Source organism: Podarcis erhardii (genome assembly GCF_964252035.2).
Source record: "Podarcis erhardii genome assembly, chromosome: 13".
NCBI lineage: Eukaryota > Metazoa > Chordata > Lepidosauria > Squamata > Lacertidae > Podarcis > Podarcis erhardii.
Genome location: NC_138502.1, coordinates 16,519,922 through 16,544,175, shown reverse-complemented (window position 1 = coordinate 16,544,175; position 24,254 = coordinate 16,519,922). Strand labels below are relative to the sequence as shown.

At 45.2% G+C, this 24,254-nt stretch overlaps 3 protein-coding genes across 5 annotated transcripts; 1 reads left to right on the top strand and 2 right to left on the bottom strand.

Annotated features, from left to right (window-relative positions):
* Positions 1–1,377: 1,377 nt before the first annotated feature.
* PRPF31 (pre-mRNA processing factor 31) lies at positions 1,378–14,306 on the bottom strand. Its single transcript, XM_081837424.1, has 14 exons — positions 14,147–14,306; positions 11,909–12,093; positions 11,635–11,695; positions 11,332–11,415; positions 10,636–10,733; positions 9,415–9,521; positions 8,232–8,401; positions 7,470–7,627; positions 7,277–7,366; positions 7,019–7,146; positions 6,132–6,204; positions 4,673–4,801; positions 3,908–4,006; positions 1,378–2,856 (listed from the first exon to the last, which is right to left on the bottom strand). The coding sequence occupies exons 2-14, from the start codon at positions 12,080–12,082 to the stop codon at positions 2,728–2,730; spliced, it is 1,500 nt and encodes a 499-aa protein (XP_081693550.1). The 5' UTR covers positions 12,083–12,093; positions 14,147–14,306; the 3' UTR covers positions 1,378–2,727.
* A 507-nt stretch (positions 14,307–14,813) lies between these two features.
* TFPT (TCF3 fusion partner) lies at positions 14,814–19,910 on the top strand. 2 transcript variants are annotated; one of them, XM_081837497.1, is made up of 6 exons: positions 14,814–14,999; positions 16,333–16,566; positions 17,722–17,792; positions 18,076–18,145; positions 18,259–18,495; positions 18,839–19,910. In XM_081837497.1, exons 2-6 carry the CDS (start codon positions 16,342–16,344, stop codon positions 18,971–18,973), a joined length of 738 nt encoding a protein of 245 aa, XP_081693623.1. In that variant the 5' UTR covers positions 14,814–14,999; positions 16,333–16,341; the 3' UTR covers positions 18,974–19,910. The 2 variants fall into 2 exon arrangements, with proteins under 2 accessions (XP_081693623.1, XP_081693624.1); XM_081837498.1 differs by having other exon boundaries at positions 14,814–15,071.
* Positions 19,911–20,199: 289 nt separating this feature from the next.
* NDUFA3 (NADH:ubiquinone oxidoreductase subunit A3) lies at positions 20,200–23,773 on the bottom strand. Of its 2 annotated transcripts, none has more exons than XM_081836958.1 (4): positions 23,743–23,773; positions 22,337–22,411; positions 21,218–21,295; positions 20,200–20,418 (listed from the first exon to the last, which is right to left on the bottom strand). In XM_081836958.1, exons 1-4 carry the CDS (start codon positions 23,756–23,758, stop codon positions 20,327–20,329), a joined length of 261 nt encoding a protein of 86 aa, XP_081693084.1. In that variant the 5' UTR covers positions 23,759–23,773; the 3' UTR covers positions 20,200–20,326. The 2 variants fall into 2 exon arrangements, with proteins under 2 accessions (XP_081693084.1, XP_081693083.1); XM_081836957.1 differs by lacking the exon at positions 23,743–23,773 and adding an exon at positions 22,574–22,694.
* Between the last annotated feature and the right edge of the window lie 481 nt (positions 23,774–24,254).

The following is a 24,254-nucleotide window of genomic DNA, read 5'->3' as shown; positions in this document are numbered from 1 at the left end:
CCAGCTACCACATGCCTGCGGTAAGTGGAGCAATATTATGTTTTCCCTTTGTACTGTAGATTGGCTTCTACACACGTCCCTCTTTATCCTCCACCCAGACACCAGAGTTCAAGAACACATTCCAGCCAGACAAAAACACTCAAGGAGAGTGTGGCTGGGTAGGGAGCGTGGCCTGAAAGTCTAGAGGGCTGGGTGGAAAGGTCTGGAGCGCCACACTCAGACCTGATGTTACCCATGTGCTCTAGCACTAACTTGTGGCCTATTCCTTCCCCAGGGAGCTCAGAATACCCAACAAAGTATGATATGTTGTTGTTGTTTAGTCGTTTAGTCGTGTCCGACTCTTTGTGACCGCATGGACCAGAGAACGCCAGGCACTCCTGTCTTCCACTGCCTCCCGCAGTATGATATAGTCATGACAAGATACCAAGTTTGGAGGAGCTTGGTGCAGGACAAGCACAGCAATAGCAAAGAGCTGATTTAAATCCACAAAGGCTGAGCTAATTCGCCCAGCTGATTTAAATCCACAAAGGCCTAGTCCTCCTCCTACCTTTGTCCCACCCCTGCAGCTGCTGGAAACTTTATGTAGGTCCTTTAGGTAAAGGTAAAGGGACCCCAGACCATTAGGTCCAGTCGTGGCCGACTCTGGGGTTGCGGCGCTCATCTCGCTTTATTGGCCAAGGGAGCCGGCGTACAGCTTCCGTCACGTGGCCAGCATGACTAAGCTGCTTCTGGCAAACCAGAGCAGCGCACGGAAACGCCGTTTACCTTCCCGCCAGAGCAGTACCTATTTATCTACTTGCACTTTGACGTGCTTTCGAACTGCTAGGTTGGCAGGAGCAGGGACCGAGCAATGGGAGCTCACCCTGTTGCAGGGATTCGAACCGCCGACCTTCTGATCAGTAAGTCCTAGGCTCTGTGGTTTAACCCACAGCGCCACCCGCGTCCCATGTAGGTCCTTTACCACCTAGCAATAAGACAACTACTTAACAGGCTGTTGTCTAATAGGCATCACTAATTCTTCTCTAGGCAAGCAGGGGTTAAACAACAAGCCTAGAAAAAATAGCAAAGAGGCAAACCCTAGAATGCTTTGCGGTTACTGGGCAGAGCAACCACAGCCTCAGCTCTGGATTGTTGTGCTATGGAAATGTAAACAACCTGTTTAGAACCAAAAATAAGCTTGTTTTAGAAAGGCAAATTCTATGCCCAACACAGGAAAGCAAAGCCCTGCCTGAAAAGTAGAGGTGTGGTATGGAAAGGGGTGGAGGAGGCCTTTCATGCTGCAAAGTTATAAAAAGCAGGCTCCTGCACAAAAAATCTATATGGAGTTTCCTTAGGAAGTACTACCCTCCCCAACCCAGAAAGATCACAAACACAGACTCCAAAGGTGCCATTCTATTTTTTCCAAAAATGTACAGGTTACAGACAATGAAGTTTCATGCTCCCACTGTCAAAACAGACACCCCATAAATCCTATATGTCTCTCCCCACACCCAAGGCATCCAGAAATCAGCATGAATTTAGAGTTTTTTCTAGACTGCAGAGAGAAAACATGGCATCTATACATCAAGTCTTCCTCGACTGTGCTGGCTAGGGTTCATGGGAGCTGTCCAAAACATCTGGAGGGCATCAGGTTAGGGAAGGGTGTCCTACATGTAGCAAACATAGGGCCAGATCTAATTTACCCTCCAGCAAATTACATCTCCCTCCTGCCTCCCTCCCTGCAGTCCCTGCAACTGTCTCACCTATGGAATCAACCAGTCACTTCTCTCTCACAGGAGAAAAAAGTCTCTTATTCTTTAATAACTATTGCTTTTTCCTACCACATTAAAACACATCTGAAAGTCAGACACCATGAGAAAAGTGTGATTCCCTTAATGAGCCACTCATTTACACAGTAAGAAATGGAACCAGTTACCTTCAGATCCCCCGAAGTTGCCAGTCCTGCACTCAGAGTTCCATGTAACTGCAAAGCTATTTATTCTACCACTCCAGCACATTCATACATAGATATAACCTTCCATAGAACTTGAGCACAGAGCATTTTGAAATTTCAGTTCCTGCCAAATGACAGCACACACACAGCACAGTCCTTTTACAGGACAAACTTGAATCTACTTGTATGGGGAGAGAGATACACGCACTATAACCAGTAAATCTGTTGTTTAGTTCCAGATCGTGAAACAGGACGAAGGGTTAGTAACTCCTAAACCAACACAGCAAGGGAGAAGCGCTCTGGTACTATCCCAAAGCATTACATGTATTCATGCTGGTATTTTTACAACCTCGGTTTCATTTAAAACTTGGGCTAACAGTGAAGAGGATCGTACCCAGGATGATCTAAAGCCATGGTTGGGATGTTGTAAGTTCATTCAAGTTACTCCTTTAAGCTAACCACTCCATGCCCTTATAAACAGCTCACACCTTCAATAGCCTGCTTCTGAATACTGCATGAGACCAGGGAAGAGAACTAAATTATCTCTACTGCGTGCCTCCCCCTGCCAGAATACTAGGCTCCCTGACAATGACGTTTCTCAATAAAGAAAAGCAGGGTAGGGAGAGAACCACAAGGTACCACTTGGGCCCGGGAGAATGGAGAGTTCTGAATGCCAGGCCGCCTTTGGAACTCCAACAAAGGCCTGTTTTCTGTGCAAAGGCTCCTCTTCTTGAATTTGGTTCACGGTTCAAACTGCTAGTCAAAGGGGAGGGACAGCGTCCACGGCAAGAGGGCTATGTGGTGGACATGATGCCACTTTTCTCGCTCTTCACCTTCAAGAATTCAGCCATGCTGGAGAAGTACTTCTGGTTTGCTTCGGCTACCTTCTTTTCAGCCGCCTGAGGGTTCACAATCTCCAGACCCTGGAAACAAGAGGAGGGGGGGAGGTGAATGTGAGAGAGAGAGGCTATTTTTTTTTTTTTTTTAAATGCAGAGTCCAGAGATCTTGCTGCTTTTAGAAAGTAGGAGAGGCGCTGAATTATGACAACACACGCCCTCCAAATCTCCAGCTTCTACGTCTTGGACAGAAGTAAATTGCTTGGTGTGCTCCTAGTTGGTGGAACGCTTTCCCAAGAGAAACCTGCCTAGCACCATTGTTGTATTTTTTTAAGTGCAAGGCAAAAGACATTGTTATTTACCCAGCCTTCAGTTTTTCACTGGGAGGGTAGTTAGCTATGTCCAGGGCCATTTTTGCACTCATCCATGCTGTGGGTACGATTTCTTCCTTGAAATAAATTTACAGTACTGTATTTAATTTTTTCTGTATTGCTGTTTTTATATCTGGCTTTAAAGTCCTGGTCCTTTTTGTTTTTACTGAGACACCTTAGTGCAAAAATACAACTACCGTTGTTGTTATTATACGGGGCCTGGCAAGGATGCTGTTGTTGTTATTATACGGGGACCATTATTATACAATAACAACAACCGATATTGCACACATGAGCTTATAATCTTTCCTCCTCAAGTGCTGCAAGCAGAACAGTGAGGGTGGGGAGACAGAGAGGGATTAGGGTTTCAGCCAAGAAAAATGTATTATAGCATTTTATAACCCTCATTTTTTATAACCCTCATTTAAAAAAAAAAAAGACTACAGCAAACAAAAAAGTATTTAAGAACCAAAGAACCCTGCTGGATCAGAGGAAAGAAACATAGCCCAATATCCTTTTCCCAGTGTAGCCATCCCGATGCTCCTCTGGGAAGCCCCAAGCAGGACATGAGCACAACAGCACTCCCCACAAAGGTTCTTCTTTCATCCATTGGACTTCTCAGCATCCTTGCCAGGCACACACTCAGTTCTCCAAAACTCCTAGAGCCCAGCACACCCAGCTCTTTGTACACCCAGCCCCCTCCTTCAAAGACGTCAGTGCCACTTACATGTAATTCAAGGAATGCAGAGCCAAGTGCGGTGCTTACCTGTAGCGGAGTGAAGGCCACGCTGGACGCAGTGCCCGAGGAGCGGTCCCGGATGGTGGACTTCCCTCCATACACCATGCTCTGCTTCTGGAGAGTACGCTGGTTGGGAGGACAAATGCAAAAAGGCATGGGTGTTAGGCCTTTCATAGAGGCGGCAGTGGAAAGAGAGGGAAGTGATGCTAAAGCACGGGGACCACCAAATGGCTGGCTGTCCAAAGGCACGCCCTTCATTTGTTACCTTCCCTAGAACCAAAAAGCATGTCAAACGCACATGACACTCATATCCTGTCCTCCCTGGCTCAGTAGCCACTCCAGTAGCCCTGGCACATTCTTTCGCCAATCACAGACAAAACCTAGTGTGGCACCCTTCACCTCAACATTAAAAAGCCACTTGGAACAGGGAAATTGCCTACCCTTATCAGAGACTAATGGCCAGCAATGTGACCATAGAATTAGTCTAATTCTGTGCCTGCTGAAGCTCTCAAGGGCTGCTCCACACGGAGCTTGTTGGCCTGGGAGTATTTTCTGAGCACTTTGAGTAACAATAGGACATACATGCTCGGCATAATTAAACTGCAGTAAGAGCTCTGATCTGGTTGCTCAGTGTAGCTGTTTGCCGAAACCTCAAGAGGACAATGTGATGCTGCCTTCAGGAATGAACAGCCCCTGCCCAGGTCCAGAGGCTTTGAAATACAGCCTTGATGGACCCAGTCATAAGATGATTTACAGCTCCCAGCACTCCACATCCAGTCCCCATTTCCTTACTTGCAGCGTCTTTGAGATGCGGGCCTTCGTGGCCTCGTTGACTTGTGTCTGGCGGACTCGGCCGCTGCCTGACTTCCCCAGGTGGCCCAGACTGAAACCAAGGTCTTCCTGGTAAGCATCTTCTTCAATCTAGCAAAGGTGTGGAGAGAAGAAGCGTAGCACAGAGAAGAAAAGGCCAAGTTTGGATTAGATAGTACAGGACCAATGACCAAGTTGACAGTCTCAATGAGAATGCAACCCCTTCCCTCCCCCCCCCAAGTGGCTCAATAAGGGACAACAGGTGCTTTTGAAATTTCCTTTTTTATTTTAGCCTATAGATCCAAAAGACAGCCCCACCACTAATCCTGCAATCTAGGAAGAGGCAAATTGGTCCCTATATTTATATCCAAGAGTGCTCACTGGAAGAACAGATCCTGAAGTTGAGGCTCCAATACTTTGGCCACCTCATGAGAAGAGAAGACTCCCTGGAAAAGACCCTGATGTTGGGAAAGATTGAGGGCACAAGGAGAAAGGGACGACAGAGGATGAGATGGTTGGACAGTGTTCTCGAAGCTACCAGCATGAGCTTGACCAAACTGCGAGAGGCAGTGGAAGACAGGAGTGCCTGGAGTGCTCTGGTCCATGGGGTCATGAAGAGTCAGACACGACTAAACGACTAAACAACAACAAATTTATATCCAAACTTTCTTCCAAGGTGGTCAAGTTGACATAAATGGTTCTCTCCCTCCATCCTCACAACAAGCCTGTTGTAGGGTGATCGGCACAAGGTCATGTGATGCACCTTATGACTGAGCAAGGATTTGAATCCTGGCCTGAGTCCAGCACTCTGATCACTACACGAGAGCGACTCCCCTGGCCACAAAGGTAATTGTGTGCCAAGGTGAGCCTCCCTGAAATGGCCTGGGTTGGGTCACATGCAAGTACATCCGAAGCAGAGGGGAAAGAAAACTTATTATTAGTCAAGGCTATAAATACATCTAGTTATCTGTCTGTTCCATCAGCCTTCTCAGAACCACTTCTCATCCTATTTATCTAATTTAAATTAAATTTATCTAATTTAATCTGTGCACACATAGAAGAAGTGTGAAGCCCACCTGTGGCCATATAACACATAACCGCCACCCAAACTTAAATATTCCTGCATGTAGATGTGGGCAGACGTGCAGCTTCTGTACACAGCAAAATGCACATATCGCTTGTCAAGTTTAATGTTTTGTATTACTTGGAAGTACTTACTTTACATAAAATGTAAAGCAACCCGGAGATCCCTGCCCCGCAAAATATTTCTGTTACTTCCCCCATTCCATTGTACCAGTTAAAAAGGCACAGTTGGGGAACAGAGTCTGAACTGTCCGAAACTCCCAGTTTCTACTCCTGCCCTCCTGAGGGATTAGACAGCCCCCCAACACCCAAAGACCAAGAGAAATCCTACACAAGGAGACCTTGCAGGATTCCTTACCTCTCCAAAGCTCATCCGGTTTGCCTGCTTCCGGATTTCCGTTAGACCGAGACGCTCCTTCATCTTGCGATATCTGAAGGAGCAAGGAAAAGCACTTTTAAGATTGGCAGCTGAGAACTGAATGATGCCAGAACAGAGTGTTGCTGCCAAGAATGAAAGCAGTGTTTGGCATAGAGACAAAGGGCTGAAATGCCAGGATTCCTGCGTGCATCTCAACGAGACACACAAGTTTACAGAATTCTGATACAACCTGACCTGACCCTCTCCTACCTCCATTAATGTGGAAATTGAAACTTTCTTATACTCCACACCTCCCCAATATTCTGGCATAATTCTGGGCTCAAGAAACATACCAGTGACTGTATTATGAGGAAAAATAAGTTTTAAAACTAATGTTTTGAAAAAGCAAAATGAATTGTTGCATTAAAATCTTTTTTTCCATGAGAAAAGAATATTTGATGGAAAAGATAAAATGCCATTATTCTGGTTTGATTTTAACAGGTGTGTATATATTAAAAGTAGATCCGGGATTCCCTAATACAGTCATACCTTGGATCTCAAATGCCTTGGCTCCCAAACAATTGAAACCCGGAAGTGAGTGTTCCGGTTTTTGAACAATTTTTGGAAGCCGAACATCTGGCGCGGCTTCCGACTGGCTGCAGAGTTTCCTGCAGCCAATCAGAAGCCACACTTTGGTTTCTGAACGTTTTGGAAATCGAACGGGCTTCCAGAACAGATTCTGTTCGACTTCCGACTGTACAGTTCCAACTGTACTTATTTCCTAGCACGCTTAACACCACCCTCCTGGCTGCCTCAGCCAGCTCAGCCAACTCTCCCGCCCACCCTGCCCCTGCCGCAAGACATCTCTTCAATTCTCTCCCCCGCACCTGCGTCCTCCACGTTTCTTCCTTTGTCCATCCAAGGGTGCTGGCAGTGGCTTCACTTGCTTGACAGGAGGTGGCTCCTGCCACTTGTCAAATTTCCTTTCAATTTCCTCCTTGAGGTCATAGCCAACCTGAATGGTAGCAGAAGGATAAAAGAGCAAAAAGTGTTTACAAAGCAGCCACCCCCTTGGGGCCCTCCGTTATGCCTCTCACACCAGCCACTCCCCCAGGATCCCGGAGCTTTTGCCTTGTACCACATACCTTCCCTTCAGAGCTCTCGTGAAAGCTGTCCACACGCGCTGCCAGCGTGCATTTTGCTGACACCAAGCGAGCTGCCTTCCTTCGCAAGTCCTGCAAGGAGGGAATCAAAGGCACATGTTGGCTGGTTGCTGTTAGGAAACCCCTGCATCGACTCAACAGAGAAAGCAGGAGGGGCAGACTCACTCACACCTACCGGAGGCAACGACTGTACAATGTCGCTGTGATAGATGTAGCCAGTGTGAGGCAGCACCGAAGTGCTGGAAAATCCAGACAGAGTCTTCCTCTGTGCCCCCAGAAGCATGATGTTGCAGGCTGGCATCTTGGAGAGGTTTGTGAGGCCACCGGCAATGCCTTGAGAGAAGGGAAGGCAATATAGAATGAATGCTAGTTGTGGGACCAAGGGCCAAGGTGGTTCAAGGTTTTTGATCAGCCAAACCATGGCTTCTCCCTGTCCTGTTGGGATTTGTAAACAAAGTTCCTCTCCTTGTGCGCAAGAAGAGCTCTTTGCTGTTCCTGGCCACAGAGACCTGCCAGAACTGATCATACATCAACAACATGACAGATGCTGCTAAATTTCTTGGACCGTTTCAATTCATGGCTTCAAGTTTATAATTTTTTTACACTAGCACTCCACTGTTCTTTTGTGAAATACAGTACTTTGGCTGTCTTTGGATTTGGAAAGATGAATTGTAAAAATTGGACGGGTGTTTGACCCTTTCAGAGAAGGCTTTACATTCCTTTCAGAATCTAGGGGCCTTTGTGTCCCTCTCTGCTAATGACAGACTTACTTATACATCCAACTAAATTACACTAGCATAGACCCATTTACATTAAAGACTTAAGCTAGTCACATCCATCAATTTCAATGAATCTGCTCCAATTCCGATACAATCCCAAGTTTCCATATTCTGATACGCAAGGACCCAAGCCCACAGAGCTCCACTGAGAGTCTCACCCATTATTTTAGCAGCAGTGGAGGCCCCCACAATGATGGACAAGTTGGGGGCGATGAAGGACATGCGGGACTCCACATATTCGTAGATGCGGTGTTTAGACTGGTTCAGCTCCAGGGCCATGTCACAGGCCTCCTCAATCCGCTCCAATTCTTCCTCAGTTAACTGTTGCCTGCAGCAGGAGAGAGGCAATGCTTGAGGCCGAGATACATAGGTCATCAGGTCTGGTTCACTACATCCGCACCATCGCTCCATGCCAAGAGTGTGGCATTTGTTTCAAAGCTCTCAGGACCACTCTGTATGTTAATATTCTATCTCTGAGCATGGATCCTTACATAGCCAAAAACGACACCATCCACATACACAAAATGGGAGATATCTGTAGATGTTGAGAGCCCCACAGTTTGCAGTCATACAGCAAAATTGTTGGAAAGCCCAAAGGCAGGGGAGCCCCAAAACCAGCCCTATAAAGACTGAGCATGCTCAGTGGTCATGGAATGCTGGCTAACAGTTGAGGATGGGGAACAGATGGCTGGAAACCTGAATGGGAACGATTTGCATTGCAATGTTTTGCTGCAGGTCCCCCCTGCGTATTTTGATTTGCAACCCCACACTCTATCTCCACCAGCATATGTAAGCCGTGAGTCATCAATAAGTTAACTCATACCATTTATCATGTGATCTGGCAGGTGCATCCTGTCTCTTCATGTGATAAGACAGACCGTAATTGTCTGAAGGCCACTCTCTTGACAACCAAGCAGTGACCTAAAAGCCACTCTCTCATCCGAAATCTATTCTCTGTGCTAAAATCCCATAAAGGGAAAACTGCCATGATTCTGGGCTTGCTCTATAAACAGTGGAACAAGTGGTACAGTAGACTGTAGTACTCCATACTGCCAGAGATAAGATATTATTTTTCAATGCTCCCCTATATATCAAGAGAAATCTGTAAAGGGAGGAAAAAGCACTAGCACACCAAGGGGAAAAGGGCTAAGCTAGACACTGTCCCTTCAACATAGGAGTATTCTTCTTACAGGGAATTTTGGAAAGTAATCCCCCCACCTGCAGCCTGGAATGGTACAGCACCATTTGCAAATCCAGTCTATATCCCTCTCCCAGTCCAGATGCCCACCAATCTCCCATAACCTTCCAAAAACCTCCTCTTTTTCCTGTGCAGAGCCTTACCCCTGGGTAGTGGATGCGGTGACACTGACCACCATGATTGTAGCGTTGGTGAGGATCTGCTGAAGATTCTCATTGTTCTTGCATTTGTCCAAACTGTTCCCTAGTTCCTGCAAGGTTCAAATGTTTTAAAACAGAAGTTAGCCATTGAAGAAGACAGAAAGCACCTCCCCGAAATGCACAGGTGGGAGGCACTGTAACCATGTTTAACTGAAGCCCCAAGCTTACTTAGAGAATCCTGGTCTCAGTGCCAGGTTTTGTTCGTTACTGAGAAGGACCAAGGCTGCTCGAGGGTCAGTTCTAATTTGCGTCAGCAATTCTCGGAACGATTTGTGGATCACATGAATATTCTTTTCCTCCAAGGGTGGAATATTTGGGGATCTTCCCCCGGCCCTCCACACACACAATCCTCATTTTTCCTAACCTGGAAGCTAGTTTAAGACTGAGCAATAACAACTTCTCAAAAGCAGCCATGTGAACTTCCCGGCAGGATAAATATTTGAACACAACTCATCTGCTAGCTTTACCCACCACACCTTTTAGGTTAAAGGTTGATTATGACATATTAAAACCATGAATTAACTGTGGACTTGAAGAATACTCAAAGAGATTTTTGGTCACTGTGGTTTTTGAACAGTCGGTATTACTGTGTGTTTACTTACCATATTTTTCGGGTAAAACACGCCCCCCGTGTATAAGACTATTTTGGGGGATGCAAAATTGAAAAAATGGGGGGAAACTTCCCTGAGTTGTTGAGCTTTTTTTAGGGGGAATTGTCGAAAATTGCTCACCTGCATAACCTACGCTGCCACACGCATGCATCGTAAAAGCCACCTATCGTCTGTCCCCGCGCTGGCAAAAGCTGCCAATAGCCCGCCCTACTGCCACAGTGGCAGCCAATCAACAACAGCCGTTGCCACAGCGACCAATAACATGCAAAATACCCGCAGACAATCTCCCCACATCAATCAATCCCACACACCCCCTATGCACAATCCGTGTATAAGACGACCCCCAATTTTTAACTTAATTTTTGAATTAAAAAAGGTTGTCTTATACACGGAAAACTACAGTATATATTATCTGAGTTACAATCTTAATAGCCATTTGAACATAGAGCACCTCCGCTAAATGTGGCAAAAGTTATATGAGGGTTGGGCTAGTCATCGATGCAAATGTAAAGAATTGACTTTGCGAAGTTCAAGACACGGACAGACACAATACCTTGACAGTCCGGATGTAGTCCAGTGCATTTGGAACAAGGGATTCTAGTTCAGGAAACCGCTTGGAGTACTTGTCTCGAATGAACTTGTGAATAATATCTGAAAAGAGAGAGGCAAAGACAACCTTTTACAAAACAGACAGAAACGTAGAGCGTCATTACACTAGTGAGAATAAAAGTAGGCCTCCCAGAATATACTAGCTCAGAGACATTTTAATGCTGAGCCGTATAGCCTATTCAGAGATTGGCCAGCCTGAACCTTTTCTCCTGCCCAAGAAAGAAAGTGCTCTTATCAAAACAGTCCCTGTTCTACTGTGACACCAACACACAAATGTCCTTTGTACCCCAAAACTCCTGTGAAGGTTTGTCTGGCCAGTATGTGCCCTTCTATTTACTAGATCGCACCCCCTGCACCAATGAAGCCAGCCTTTCCCAATCTCACTACTTCCCTAACTCAGTGTTTCCCAACCTTGGGCCTCCAGCTGTTTTTGGACTACAACTCCCATCATCCCTAGCTAGCAAGACCAGTGGTCAGGGATGATGGGAATTGTAGTTCAAAAACAGCTGGAGGCCTAAGGTTGGGAAACACTGCCCTAACTCATCATCTGCCACCCTCACAGGGTAGCAGCTACTGTATTGTTTTCAAAGCCTTCTCAACCTCCCTCACCCCAAAGCGAGTGGCTAAGGTTTGCACTTACTTAGCTCGTTCTCAATCTCCACTGTGAGGTTATTGGCATCCACAATGACTCTATATTCGGGAGCAGCCTCTACTGGACCTAGAACTAATAAGAAAGGAACATGCAAAGTCAAAATCCATACAGGGCACCTCACTATAAGGTAACAGGGGGATGAACATAAGGGGTTCATTAGCTCTGTACTGCAGGACAAGGAAGTCCTGTAGCAGACTCTATACTGCAGGAATCAGACTGGGTGATGTGTGCATACACATCTGTTGGGTGACCTTTTTTCCAAAGGAAATCTCAGCCAGAGACTCTCAGTACCTTCAGATGCTTTGGGCTGTTTGCTGATGTATTCCTCAATCTTCAGCAGGATTTCAGCAAACTGCACAAGAGAAAAAACAAAAAGTTGAGTCTTACTTTTTGAAGAGGGCACCTTTAAAGGGTTAATTTCCCCAGAAAGAACTACACCCAGAAAGAACTACACCCAAAAAGGAAAAGGCAATTTATAGAACCAGTGGACCCCAGGTTGAACACTATTTTGAAAACCATCGCTTCTATACATTTTGGCCCGGCAGCCAAGCTCATTTTCTCTCACCGTCTTACTGTCCCAGAGCTTGGCAATACTCTTGACTGAATCAGTTGCCAGATCCACTTGCATTTCCTCCTGGACATCCTCAATGGGAGGCTCATCCTCTTCATCTGCAAAGCTGCCATCCTCTTCTTCTGCTGCCTCTTCGAGGTCAGCCAAAAGCTCATCCGCCAAAGACATGATGGATCAGGCTGCAAAGGAGAAAAAGGGAGGGACACAGGAGAAAACCATAGTAAGTGACATAAATATCCAGACTCTTATTGATCTGTTATTTCCCGCAGTACTAGACCAGGAGAAATTCTAACCACTATCTAACCCAAGGGTAGCCAACACAGTGCCCTCCACAGGTTGTAAACTGTAACCCCAATCATTCCCATCCATTAGCGAAACTGGCTTGGGCTGAAGGCAGGTGGAGTCCAACAGACTGCTGGAGGCCACCACACTGATCTAATACAGTGGTACCTCAGGTTACATACGCTTCAGGTTACATTCGCTTCAGGTTACAGACTCTGCTAACCCAGAAATAGTGCTTCAAGTTAAGAACTTTGCTTCAGGATGAGAGCAGAAATTGTGCTCTGGTGGCGCAGCAGCAGCAGGAGGCCCCATTAGCTAAAGCGGTGCTTCAGGTTAAGAACAGTTTCAGGTTAAGTATGGACCTCTGGAACAAATTAAGTACTTAACCTGAGGTACCACTGTACAACACTTATGAGGTAGCAGCAACCCCTAGAGAGCCACACACAGTTGCTAGACACCCATCAACACAAGATCCAGATCCACTGTGCCCCTCAGTTGAAATGTGTCCTTTCCTTAGCCCCATCTCCAAAAACATCTCTCCCTTTCCACAAATACAAGTGCTCCATTGGAAGCCCCTTCAATTTAAGAGACCTCGAGTTAGCTCTTCAGTTTCTAATTCACCCACCTTTTGCCTTATAGAGATTTTCTTTTTTAAAAAAAAACTGATTCGGATTTCAGCACTATTTCACAATAAGCATAAATACTGAGGTACCATGTCAGTCACCAAAATTCTTCGCTCCAGGTATCTCAGCCCAAACATCCAAGTTTCTAATTTCTGTCACTTCAAGGGCTACATCGCCTTTGCCCATATTCCACCACTATCAAGACAGGCTTCTCTGTGTTCTCTCTGGTTTCAGAAACTCTTACAGTGAAAACTTAACCATGCCTATGCAGAAATAAGTCCTACTGGGTTCAGTGGGGCTTAATTCCAGGTAAGTAGGACTGCAGCCTTATTTAGTACCCCATCAAACAGAGAGCAAGTCCTGTGGCAAAGGAAGCGCACGCCAGGAAGTCTTAGTTTCAAGTCTCAGCTCTAATGTGAACTTGTGTGGTTGCCTTAAGAAAAGATCCATCTCAGAGTTCTCATCTGCCAATGTAAACCTACTTTGCAGGAATTAGCATAATCTTGGAAGCCTACTGCAGCATCTAAAAGGCTAACGAATTTATTGTGACATACATCAGATACACAATGAAATGCTTATAATCTGTTAACAAAGTATACATTCTCAAACACAGGATACAGACAGAAAAGGCAGTGTAGGTTTAGCAATAAAAAGTGCCAGAAGGGTCCTCAATGGAAGAAATATAAGTGTTCCATGACTATGCAAAACACAAATGAAAAACAAGATACTGTCCAAACAGCAAAAAAGCCAACTAGAAGGATGAGCCATGACATATTCCCAACCGATAAGAGTATGGAAGAGAGTATTACTTTTGTTATTTCTACTGTATTATTATTATTGCCGCTACCACCACCAGAATAGGCCAAACCCATCTAATCCGAGAGCCACTGTAGTGTAGTGACTGGGGAGACCAAGGTTCAGATCTCTGCTAAGCAACCAAGTTACTGGACAACTTGGGGCTAGTGGTTATCACTGAGCTTGACCTCCCTCACGGGACCCTGAGCTTCTCAGGGAAAAGGCAGCACAAGTGGTGCAGCAAACAAACAGACAGACAGACAAACCTCTCCACCTTTTCTGCAACCACCGAGAAACCTCAGTCTACAGCGCAATCCTCACCGCGTTTGCGCAGGAGGAAGTCCTATTGAATTCCATGGTGCTTACTCCTAGGTAAACGGGTTTAGGTTTGCAGCAATACTGTAGCGTCTCTCTCTCTCCCCCCTCCGCCCCCCAAACCTTAAACTTCTCTTTACCCCTTAGGAAACCAAAGGCCAGGGCTCCTTTTTGGTTGCTCCCCAGTTAACCTCTCTCTCTCTCCCTCCCTCCTCACCTTCTTTTTCTTTCTTCCACTCCTCCGCCGCACAAACGAACTCCTCACGTTCCCTCTTTCAGGCTCACAAAAAGTACGTCATGCACCGGGCGCCCTTAGTGACGTCATCAACGAGCGCCTTCGCTCTGCCGGGCATTAAAACGCATAGAGATAGAGAAAAAGGAGAGGTTACGAAGTGAGTTCGCGTTCAGCTTCAGCCCAAGTGCCGCCATATGCGTGGCACCAACCTAGGCCAGAGTTGGGGTGCCGTTCTAATTTATTTCTCTATGGCATTGCCTATTGCGTCATCTCTTCGCACTGGGTGACCCACGCATATGCCAAGGGGAGCCGGAAGTGTCTTTAGGGTTTCGAGTCAATTTCTTTTGAAATACAGTACTATTTATGGCAGCACCCCAACCGTAGGTTTCTAAAACGCTATACTGAACTATGTCACTATGTCAACTGACGCTTCCGTCAGTTTTTCGTAATTTTTCCTCTGACTTACCTATTGGTCATAGAGCTAAGAGAAAGGCAAAGAATCACCAACGGCAGCTTTCGATTTTTACCGGAAGTTTACTCTATTTACTCTGTGTAGAGTTTACTCTGTGAGTTACTCTATTTTTCCTATCTCTAAGGCCAGGACGCATCCAAACGCTTGATGACGCAACCGTACTTCACCGCGCCTACCGGAGAAACGGCGACAGGGATGCGACCACTGTTTACGTTATCACGGCGCGACGAAACGCTAGGACATTCCACAGTGGACTCTTCTGTAATACGTAATAAACGCGCGACACCTTCTCTTCTACCCTGGCTTACTGTAACCGAGGCGTCTCGATAACTCAAACGCTTTTGTTGTGGGCTTACGTCACCGGTAAGCGACCGCCCATCCCATTACCCTCATTCAAGGGTTGCTCATTTCGCCTATAGGATCGGAAGGTATAAGGTACGTCTGATGTGCTAGGAAATCCCATTGCAAAAGGAATCGGGCAAATTAAAATCGCCAATTGCCATCCTCCTCCTTATTGGCTCTGGAGCCTTCTTTCCCTGGAGGTTCGCCAGAAGCAGAGCCTGAGCTCCTTTAATTGAAGTCGAGGTGCTAAAACCAAGTTTTATTCAGCTTCTTTTAAGCCTGTTCATGTACTGCATTGCAGTCTTTTCTGAACCATAGAGATGGATAAACACGGAAAATAGTGTGACCAAAGTATCTTGTATTCTCCAACTGAATAAAAGGAACAGTTGTGTCTGCTTTCTGGCAGGTAAAGGCACCCCATATTCGCCTTTGCCTGGACTTAACCATCCGGGGTCCCTTACCTTTTACATTTACTTTCTGGCAGTATATTGGAGATTGTGAATAATACATTTTTAATTTTGCTGGGACACCTACTCATAAAATGGGATTGCGGCAACAGCAAATGGCACAGTGCCTACCCATTTAGATAACATGCTGTTTCTCCTACTTGGAAACTAGAAATCTCAATATTTTATGGGTTGATGAAATGATTTTTTAAAGGAACTTTAGTATGTAAGGAAAATTTAAACTTCTGAAAAAATGAGTATTTTTGGAGATTGTTTAGGAATATAGATTATAGAACATTTAAATATACATTTGTGCATCCACAGAGAGCCGTAAGAAAAGGCATCTTAAGGCAGCCCTGTTCAGGGATGTTTTTAATATGTAATGCTGTATTGTTTTTAATACTGATTGGGAGCCGCCCAGAGTGGCTGGGGAAACTCAGCCAGATGGGCGGGGTATAAATAATAAATTATTATTATTATTATTATTATTATAAAATATATTTCACTGTTTGCTTTCCCCCCCCCCCCTTTTAATTGCAGGTGGATTATGCTCCCAAGCCCATAAAAGTGGCTGCCCCTTTGGTCATCTCTTGTCATACTAATACCCTTGTCCTTGTTAATCAGCAGTGTGGAGCCTGTGGCCCTTCAGATGTTGCTGGACTGGAACTCCCATCTTACGCAGCCAGAATGACCAGTGGCCAGGGAAGATGGGAATTGTCATCCAGCAACTTCTGAAAGACCACAGGTTCTCCACCCTTGTTGTAAATGTACCTGTTTCCTGTCTCACATGACATAGGAAATTGGGGTGTAAAGGGAATGTAGCTTTTTGAGTACCACCATTAGATCTTCAGATGGGGGGGGGTTTAATATTGGTTAGTATGTCAGTTTCTTTCTCTTTAAATCTCCAGAACACAATCATGGCTGGTGTGGGCTTTGAAGAATTCTCTGTGCCCCCTGGATCAGAGCTGGCACTGCCTCCTCTTTTTGGTGGCAATATCCTCGAGAGTGAACTGGAGACTGAGGTGGAGTTTGCCGATGGTGGAATACCAGAAGAGGAGGAGGAAGAGGGGGCACTGAGGCAGCAGGAAATGACACGGCGCAAATGCCAGGCTCTTGCTCGGCGCTGCAAGGAGTTAGAGCAGGTAAGGGATTGGCTGGAGATGGGGCATCATTTTAATACACCAGCTGGAAAAATTAACAAACAGCTGCCACAGTGGGCTGAGCTCTGCTTTGACTTCAAGTATGAGCTCATGGAGCTGCCTTTTTATTCATTTATGTAGTCCAGGACTGTCTGCTCTCATTCGCAGGAGCTCTCGTTCTTTCCCAGCCAGGGACTGGACCTGGGACTTTCTGCCAAACATGTGCTCTTCCAAAGTATTTGGAAACCAGGGACACCTTGGGTACAAAGATCATCCGAAGATCACAGGGTGGTTCACAACATAAAAACACACAATGAGAACACAAAATGCATAATAAAAGAAAAACAAACCAATAACCCCCTCCTACAAAGACATTTAAAAGGTCATAGAATGTTAATCAGCCAAGTGCCTGATTATAGAGAAACATTATCACCTGGTACCTAAAGATATGTAATGAAAGTGCCAGGTGAGCCTCCCTGGGGAGAGCACTCCACAAACAGGGAGCCACCACAGAAAAGGCCCATTCTCATGGAAGAGGCACACAAAGAAAGGCTTCAGATGGTGATCAGATGAAGATATTAAATTTATTCCCAAGAATCCTCTGAGCAAGGTAAAACAAGAGACAAGCCCTAGCCCAATGTCCCCCAACATCTTTGGGGGCTGAGTAGAGTTTTAAACTTGGGTCTGTACTCTACCCACTATGCCATACTAGCTGTAGGTGGACCAGAAGGAAGAAATTCTTGGCCATGGGATGGTAAACTGGACCAAATGAAGATCCAAACAGAGACCAAGGAGGAGTTATAAAATAATATGTTTAATACTAAAGAATATTTAAAGTTGTTAATGTTTAATTTAAAGGGTATAAAAATTGGGATTTGGAAAACCGTTATAAGGATATGCAATGAAATTCAACTAAGGGGAAACGAGGAAGTCACTTTACAAAGTTAATAACTGTTATTTTCAATAAGGTTATGATTTATGTTTGTTATGTTTGTTTTGTGTTTTTGTTTGTCGTTAATATTGTAAAAACCAATAAAAAATTTTGGGGGGAAAAGAGACCAAGGAGGAGGGACCACTGCGTGGGTGAGTGGAATACAAGGCTGGGTGTGGGAGAGGCAAAAGTCTGATGTGTTTTGGTGACATTACCCACAAATACAGGTGAATGAGAAGATGTTAAACCGACTGCACCAGGTCCAGAGAATAACACTTCGGCTTAAACAGGAGAGAAGGTATGTCTGGTAGTATGTCATGGGAGTAGGAGGGGTGGGGAGATTTAAATACCTTTCCCTGAACAAGGAGGATCTATTAAATTTTCATGCTCAGCAGACAAATTCTCCATGAATTCGTCGGATCCCTCATTTAGAGCCATCCAAACTGACAGCTGTTACCACATCTCATAACAGTGAATCCCCTACATCAACAACACCTTGCAAAAGAACAGTTATTAAAGAGGATTAGTGGGGATGTCTTGTCTGCAGGGTATCTTTCTAATGGACTCTTACTTCCCTTCAGGTTCCTCATGAGGGTCCTTGATTCTTATGGTGATGATTACAGGCAAGGCCACCTCGATATTGTCCTGGAGGTAAGAAACACACAGCTGGTCTAAGGAAATAAGGACATGTCCATGTTACCTTCTTATGGGTGGAAGGAATGTTAGGATGGAGGAGTTCTAGCTGAATCATTTTCTCTGTCTAGGATGAAGGTAGTCACAGCACTGATGCTCCAGCTCCTGGCAACACAGAGAATGAGCCCCCCGAGAAAGACACCCCCAGGTGTCTCTCGGGTCCTTTGCCTGCCCCAGAGGCTGAAAGCATCTCACCTACTGAGGGCCCCACCAGTAAGAAGCGGCGGCGCCACATGCGAGAGGAAAAGGAAGTGAGGTTACGCCGAGCAGCCCAAACGTTGCTTCCTATGGAAGAGTTTCCTGTGCAGGTACGGGAGAACTTAAGAGGCTTTCAACTTTGAGAATATATAGATGACCATACAAACTTAACCTACACACTACCTTTGGGGGTTAGGCGGGGAATGTGGCCAGATATAATTTTAGACAGGCATATTACCAGGTTATATATTCTCCAGCTGTCGGCTACACAGAATCTGCTACCATAATACAAATTCAGGAGTTAGTCTTCTATTTTTAAACAAGCTTCTAGTCCTGCTGGTTTATCACACATAACAGTTTGAAAGCATCCCCTTTCTTCCCACATCGTGCAGAGCGCTTCTGTTTAGCTTGAAACTGTGTTTTGAATCACTGTTTTGGTTTTTGTGGCTGCAGATAAAGTCTGAAGAGGATTTCCAATGTGAGCAAGAGGATGTCCTCACTCCTGCCTGGCAGCAGTCTAGTCCTCAGGATAAGTTACTCCATTATTCAAAGTTCTCTAGCCCAGGGGCCTGTTCTGATTTTGACTGAGGCTGGCCACTCACCGGTCCTCACGAAGGAGACTCTATATGTATATCTGAACGTCAGCTGCCTCCCTCCTAGGTTAAAGAGGCCACTGCGCTGTCATCTGGGGATGTGTTTTGGACTGAAAGGAGCACAAGCACATTTTAAGAGCCAGCAAGAGACGGACTGTGGAACTCTCAGCCACTTGGAGTGCGCTCAATCTGAACTGACACTGGGCGGCTGAGGGGCAGGCGCTGGAAAACAAAATGGACTGCACTAACTTAACAAAACTTGAAAGCCAGTGTATTAATAGTGTTCAAGCCCATCTGCATTAGGGAGATGAATAGATTATGCTACCAATGTCCAAAAGCTTAAGTATGGGGTGGGAATGGGTATGTATGTAGAATTTGTATGTCTTACATGTCTTGGGCTGCCCAATTTGTGAGTTTCTGAAGGAGTTAAGTGATCTCTGACTGAGGCCGCATGGGCACCATATGTTTATAAGCACTTTTATGCCATTTTAAACAGTCTTGGCTTCCCCCAGAGAATCCTGGGGACTGTAGTTTGGTAAGGCTGTTGAAGTTGTTGGGAGCTCCCTATTCCCCTCCCAGAGCTACAATTCCCAAAATTCCCGGAGAAGAGGGATTTCTAAACCACCCTGAGAATAGTAGCTCTGTCTAGGGAATTGGGGTCTTTGGAGGAAGCCACAACTGCCCCCAAAAGTGGCATAATACTGCTTTAAATGTATAATGCAGATTGAAAGTGGTGTGCAGGAGCTGGCTTCCATGCACTGTTCAAGAAAGGAAACAGAAGTAGCTGCTGTTTGTGTGACACATGTTCTCAGTGAATGAGGAGTCTTCTTACAGCTGTGAGAGAACTCTGCTGCTTTGCTTTCCAAGCCAAGATTTTTATGTGTATCTTAACCATGAGGCACAATATATTAAAGCCAATTCTGTACTAAAAACAGTAGACTCCTACAACGTGCAAATTATGCAAGATTAGCAAATTTGTCAAGTGTTTGCTTATTTTCTCTGCCAGTCAGAAAGAGCAAGGCACTAAATCCCCCTCCCTCATTCTTTTCCGAAGCAACAGAGACCAGGCACTTCTTCCAGATCTACTGCAGAGCAGTGGTGCCTGGATTAAATTCTGCCCACCCGTTAAGTTTATTTTCATGTTTCTTTGAGGGCTGCAGAATACTGCACACTTTGTTTTGGGGGAGGGGGGTCACAAAGAGAAAGGCTGAGGGAGCCTGCTTTTAAGTTAGCAAGTTTATTATATCCTGAAAATGTTACACATGTACACAAAAGAGCAGAGAGCAGTGCAGGCCTGGGTTGCCCCTTCAGTGTTGTTCTCTAGGCCTGTTCATCACAAGGGCCCGTCTCAGAAGTTCTTTAGCCATTCAAGACTTGGTCCTTCCTTGTCACAAGGGTGGGAGGGAATATCTGGCATATTGCCATCATCCCGAACTGGAACTGGAGAGAGGAAAAGAACAGAAATCAAGTGTATCTATCTCCCAAATGCAGCTTGGATACAATCAAATACTTCTGTTAGGGAAGGACACAACAAGCATTTGACTAAGAGACCCTGTACAGAACAAAATGGTGCCTCAACACAAAGTAGACCACTGGCTTGTCAGAGAGCCACCTCGCCAATGCATCTCCACTCTCGTTTTTGGAAAGTGTGTGCGGCCAACGCTGACATTTTTCTTCCTGACAAAAGCTGTGCTACAGGGAGAAATGCTAGAAATGCTCCTACTAGCATAGAGACACAGTGATGGAAAAACTATGCCTATTCTGGTTTTGCCAGCCAATCAGCTTGATTTATAGGTGCAGACCCTCTGCCCACAAGTCAGAGTGTAGGGTGGTAGTATTTAGCGGTACACTGCCTCTTAGTTACCATGGATTCATTTTCAAGAATGTGTTTGCCAACTTTCAATTCTCCTGTAAGGAGGCCAATTGTAGTGAAAATTTGACTGTTTTGTTAAAAGGTGAACAATATGACAATTGAGCTATTTTGTGAGTTCTCTAGTACGTGCCTTCCAGACCTCGCAGTCGGTTATTTTATTTGGGTGTGTATGCTTTCGTTTTTTATTTGTCAAGTATCCCAACAACCACATCACATATCACTTCTATTAGATCTTCAGTTGCCTTGCTCCAAAGAAGTGGCTCAGCAATAGATTCCTGTCTAACATCAGCTGCACTAAACATGGAGTCAAATATTTCATGCTGCTCTTCTGCTAAGGAACTGCCTTTAAAGGGATAGGTGTTATACCTGGATATGTATATGGTACAGCCTGGGTCATCATGGAACTGTATTTTGTTAACGGACTGACCCACGGTGCCACCAAAGCTGAAATCGGAAAGGAAAACTTAGATGTGAGTCAGAAAGAAACTGAAAACATAAATTGCACACCAAGCCACTAACAACAAAAGAAATAAACTCAAGAGTACTGCTCTCTCTAGGTCAGTATAGGGATGGGCAAGACTTTAGCCTCGAGGACCTGCTTTGTTTTCTAAAACTCGAGATCCGCCAACCAGAGTCCAGTGCAAAAGGCTTCAAAGTCAAGAATTCTGAGTCCAGGAATTGGTTTCTAGTTCCAGAAACGAGCCCTTCCATAGAAGAGTTACCTCTGGTTACCTGCTTTCTTGGCTTTCTACATTTCAACAGTATAACTTGGGCAGGAGGTTATCTCAGAGTTGTCATTTTTAAGCAACTGGGAGTAAGAAATAGTCGCCAATCTACTTCAAATTACACAAAATGTGAAGGAATTTTTAGTTGTGCTTTTGAAAAAAATATTTAAAAATCAAAGCAACAAATTTTAGCCCTTAGCTCTTAATGACATCATCCACAAAGGCCCTCATTTGCTACACCAAAAACTTATAACCCTACTGCTAGAAATTGTGAGTCATTGGAGGGCCACAGGTTCCCTGTCCCTAGCCTACACAAAGGATTTCTTCCAGTTTCCTGGTAGAGTATGCAGTCCCAAAAACATCCCCACTGCACTCTCTTTGATCTGGCTGCACCTTTCTGAAAGTCTGCTTGATATCTCCAATACCTGAAAACAATCGCTACGCATTAGTGCACACATGGAATAAATTTGGTATGTTTCTGAAAAAGTACAATTTGACAGTGATGCCACTGCAGTATGGGTTGTATGCTGCAAATTGTGTAAGGCCAGAAATTGGGGGCTAGGTCAGTAACATACCAAGGATGTGGTCTGAAGACCCATAGTGCAGCACCCTTTCTAAAGCTAAGCAGGACTGGCCCTGGTCAGTGTCTGGATGCAACAAGCTCTGGGACCCCATACACAGCACCCACAAGCAAACTGCAAAAATGCATTAAGTAAGAAAGTGGATTCCTGGGCTGCAGGGAAAAGTAATGCAAACTCACCCATAAAACCAATGCCGAAAGAGAGAACGACAACTGGATCCTTTCCCCATGCATTTTTCAGAAATGGGATAATTTCTGTGGGATAAGGAAGCATGCACACTTATTAGAACTGTTTTGAATTCTTGCTTCTCTGACAATGTTTGGAGGCCTAATAAGTTAGAACAGGAGAAGGCTATCAGAGTATTTGGGAGGACAGGAATTTTTCACATCTAATATTTGCCTGCCCCTGCAGCTTACCAACATGGCAGGACCAGCACCTCCTTTTAAAAAACAGTGTCTTCTTGCTAGTGGCAAAGTAGGGAGTTGGCTTGTGCAGGCAGATCAAGGACAGATTTTGGGGCATCTTTTATTCATAATTTAAGAGGGTTGGGAACCAGGAGTTGCACGAGGCACTATGGTAATTAGGCCTCAACTGGGAGACCGTGAGCAGATCTGTCATTCAGCGCCTCACTTTTCCCATCTGAAAAATTGAAACAACAGTGGCATCTTAAGACTTTAATTATAGAGGCTCTGTTCTAGGTACCCCAACTTTTCTAAGGTGGTGACCAGAATTGGAGCCTTTTCTATGTAGGCACTGCATCTTTCGAACAACAAGATACTTGCTTGGTGCCTACACGCCAGATGAACACTTTTATTTCTCCGGAGCTATTCTTGCTCCCGCTTCCAATGTTTGCTCTTGGTTTTTCTGATCATTTATAATACTGCACACTGCTTAGACACATTATTAATGGGAAAGCTGAAACATATTTTTTTTAAGTAAGTAAAAATAATGGATGCACAGTGGAACCTTATGAAAATCTATTCAGAAGTTAAGTCCCACCAAGTTCAATGAGGCTTAACCCCTGGTAAGTGTGAAAGGGGTTGCCACCACACTTGGCTCACAAGATAGCTGAGAGAACAGGTTTTGTAAGGTGTCTTGTGCTCAGGACTGAGCACCTACAGGTCGCTTTTCCTTCATTAGGGGTTTAAAAGCAGAGGGAATGTGGCTGCCTATCAGAAATGCTTCTGTAGCGGATTTTCAGTATCTGCAATGGGTTGAGCTAGATGCCTCTTGTGATCCCTTCCAACACTATGGTCGTGGTAGACTGAAAATACACAAAGTACTCGTGTACCACCTGGCAACCCTCCCCCGTGCACACAGTTTGCACGAGCCCTAAAGACTCCGCCACGTTCCTTCTCCACCGACCCACTTAAGAAGGTCATCCTCTTCACAATTTGAATGTCCTTGTTTATCTTTACAACCCGGCCAAAAACGGATCCCCACTTAACACTCATTGCCATAACTCTGGCTCCCTCTAGCAAAGGGGGGAAACCCCTCCACGAACCCCGCGCCACTCAAAAGACACGAACCCACCAGCCGAATAGGTAGGGAGAAAGAGAAAAAGAGACACAGTTGGGGCACTTACTGCTCAGCGCAGCCATCTTGAAAGGAAAGCGGAGGAGGCGCAACGCATTGTGGGAACTGTAGTTTTATAGAATCTCTCTCTCTCTCTCTCTCTCTCTCTCTCCCCCCCCCCATGCATTTCCAATTTGATTTTGCACCCTTTATTAATACTTGTTATTATTATTATTATCGCTACTTTGTTTCTTTAAAACTGTTATAACCCGTTTTTCTTCGACAAGACTGGACGTTTGCAATGCAGGATAATGCACGCCGGCTTTTTCTCACATCGTTAATGGATTTCTTACATCTCCGGATGTTTTCATGCAGGTGTTGCTTTGGATTGTAATATGAATGGAGAACACGGGGGTGGGGAGGAACCCTAGTAAGTTGCCCAGTGCATCCGTGCAATTTTACAATAGTTCAAACTCTCGGCTCACCCACCCCGCGTTTCTTTGCTGCAGTGCGTTCACACGTGCATATGAATAACGCCAGACGGCCAATCACGTCATCCTGAAGGTGCTTTGCTAGGGTAAA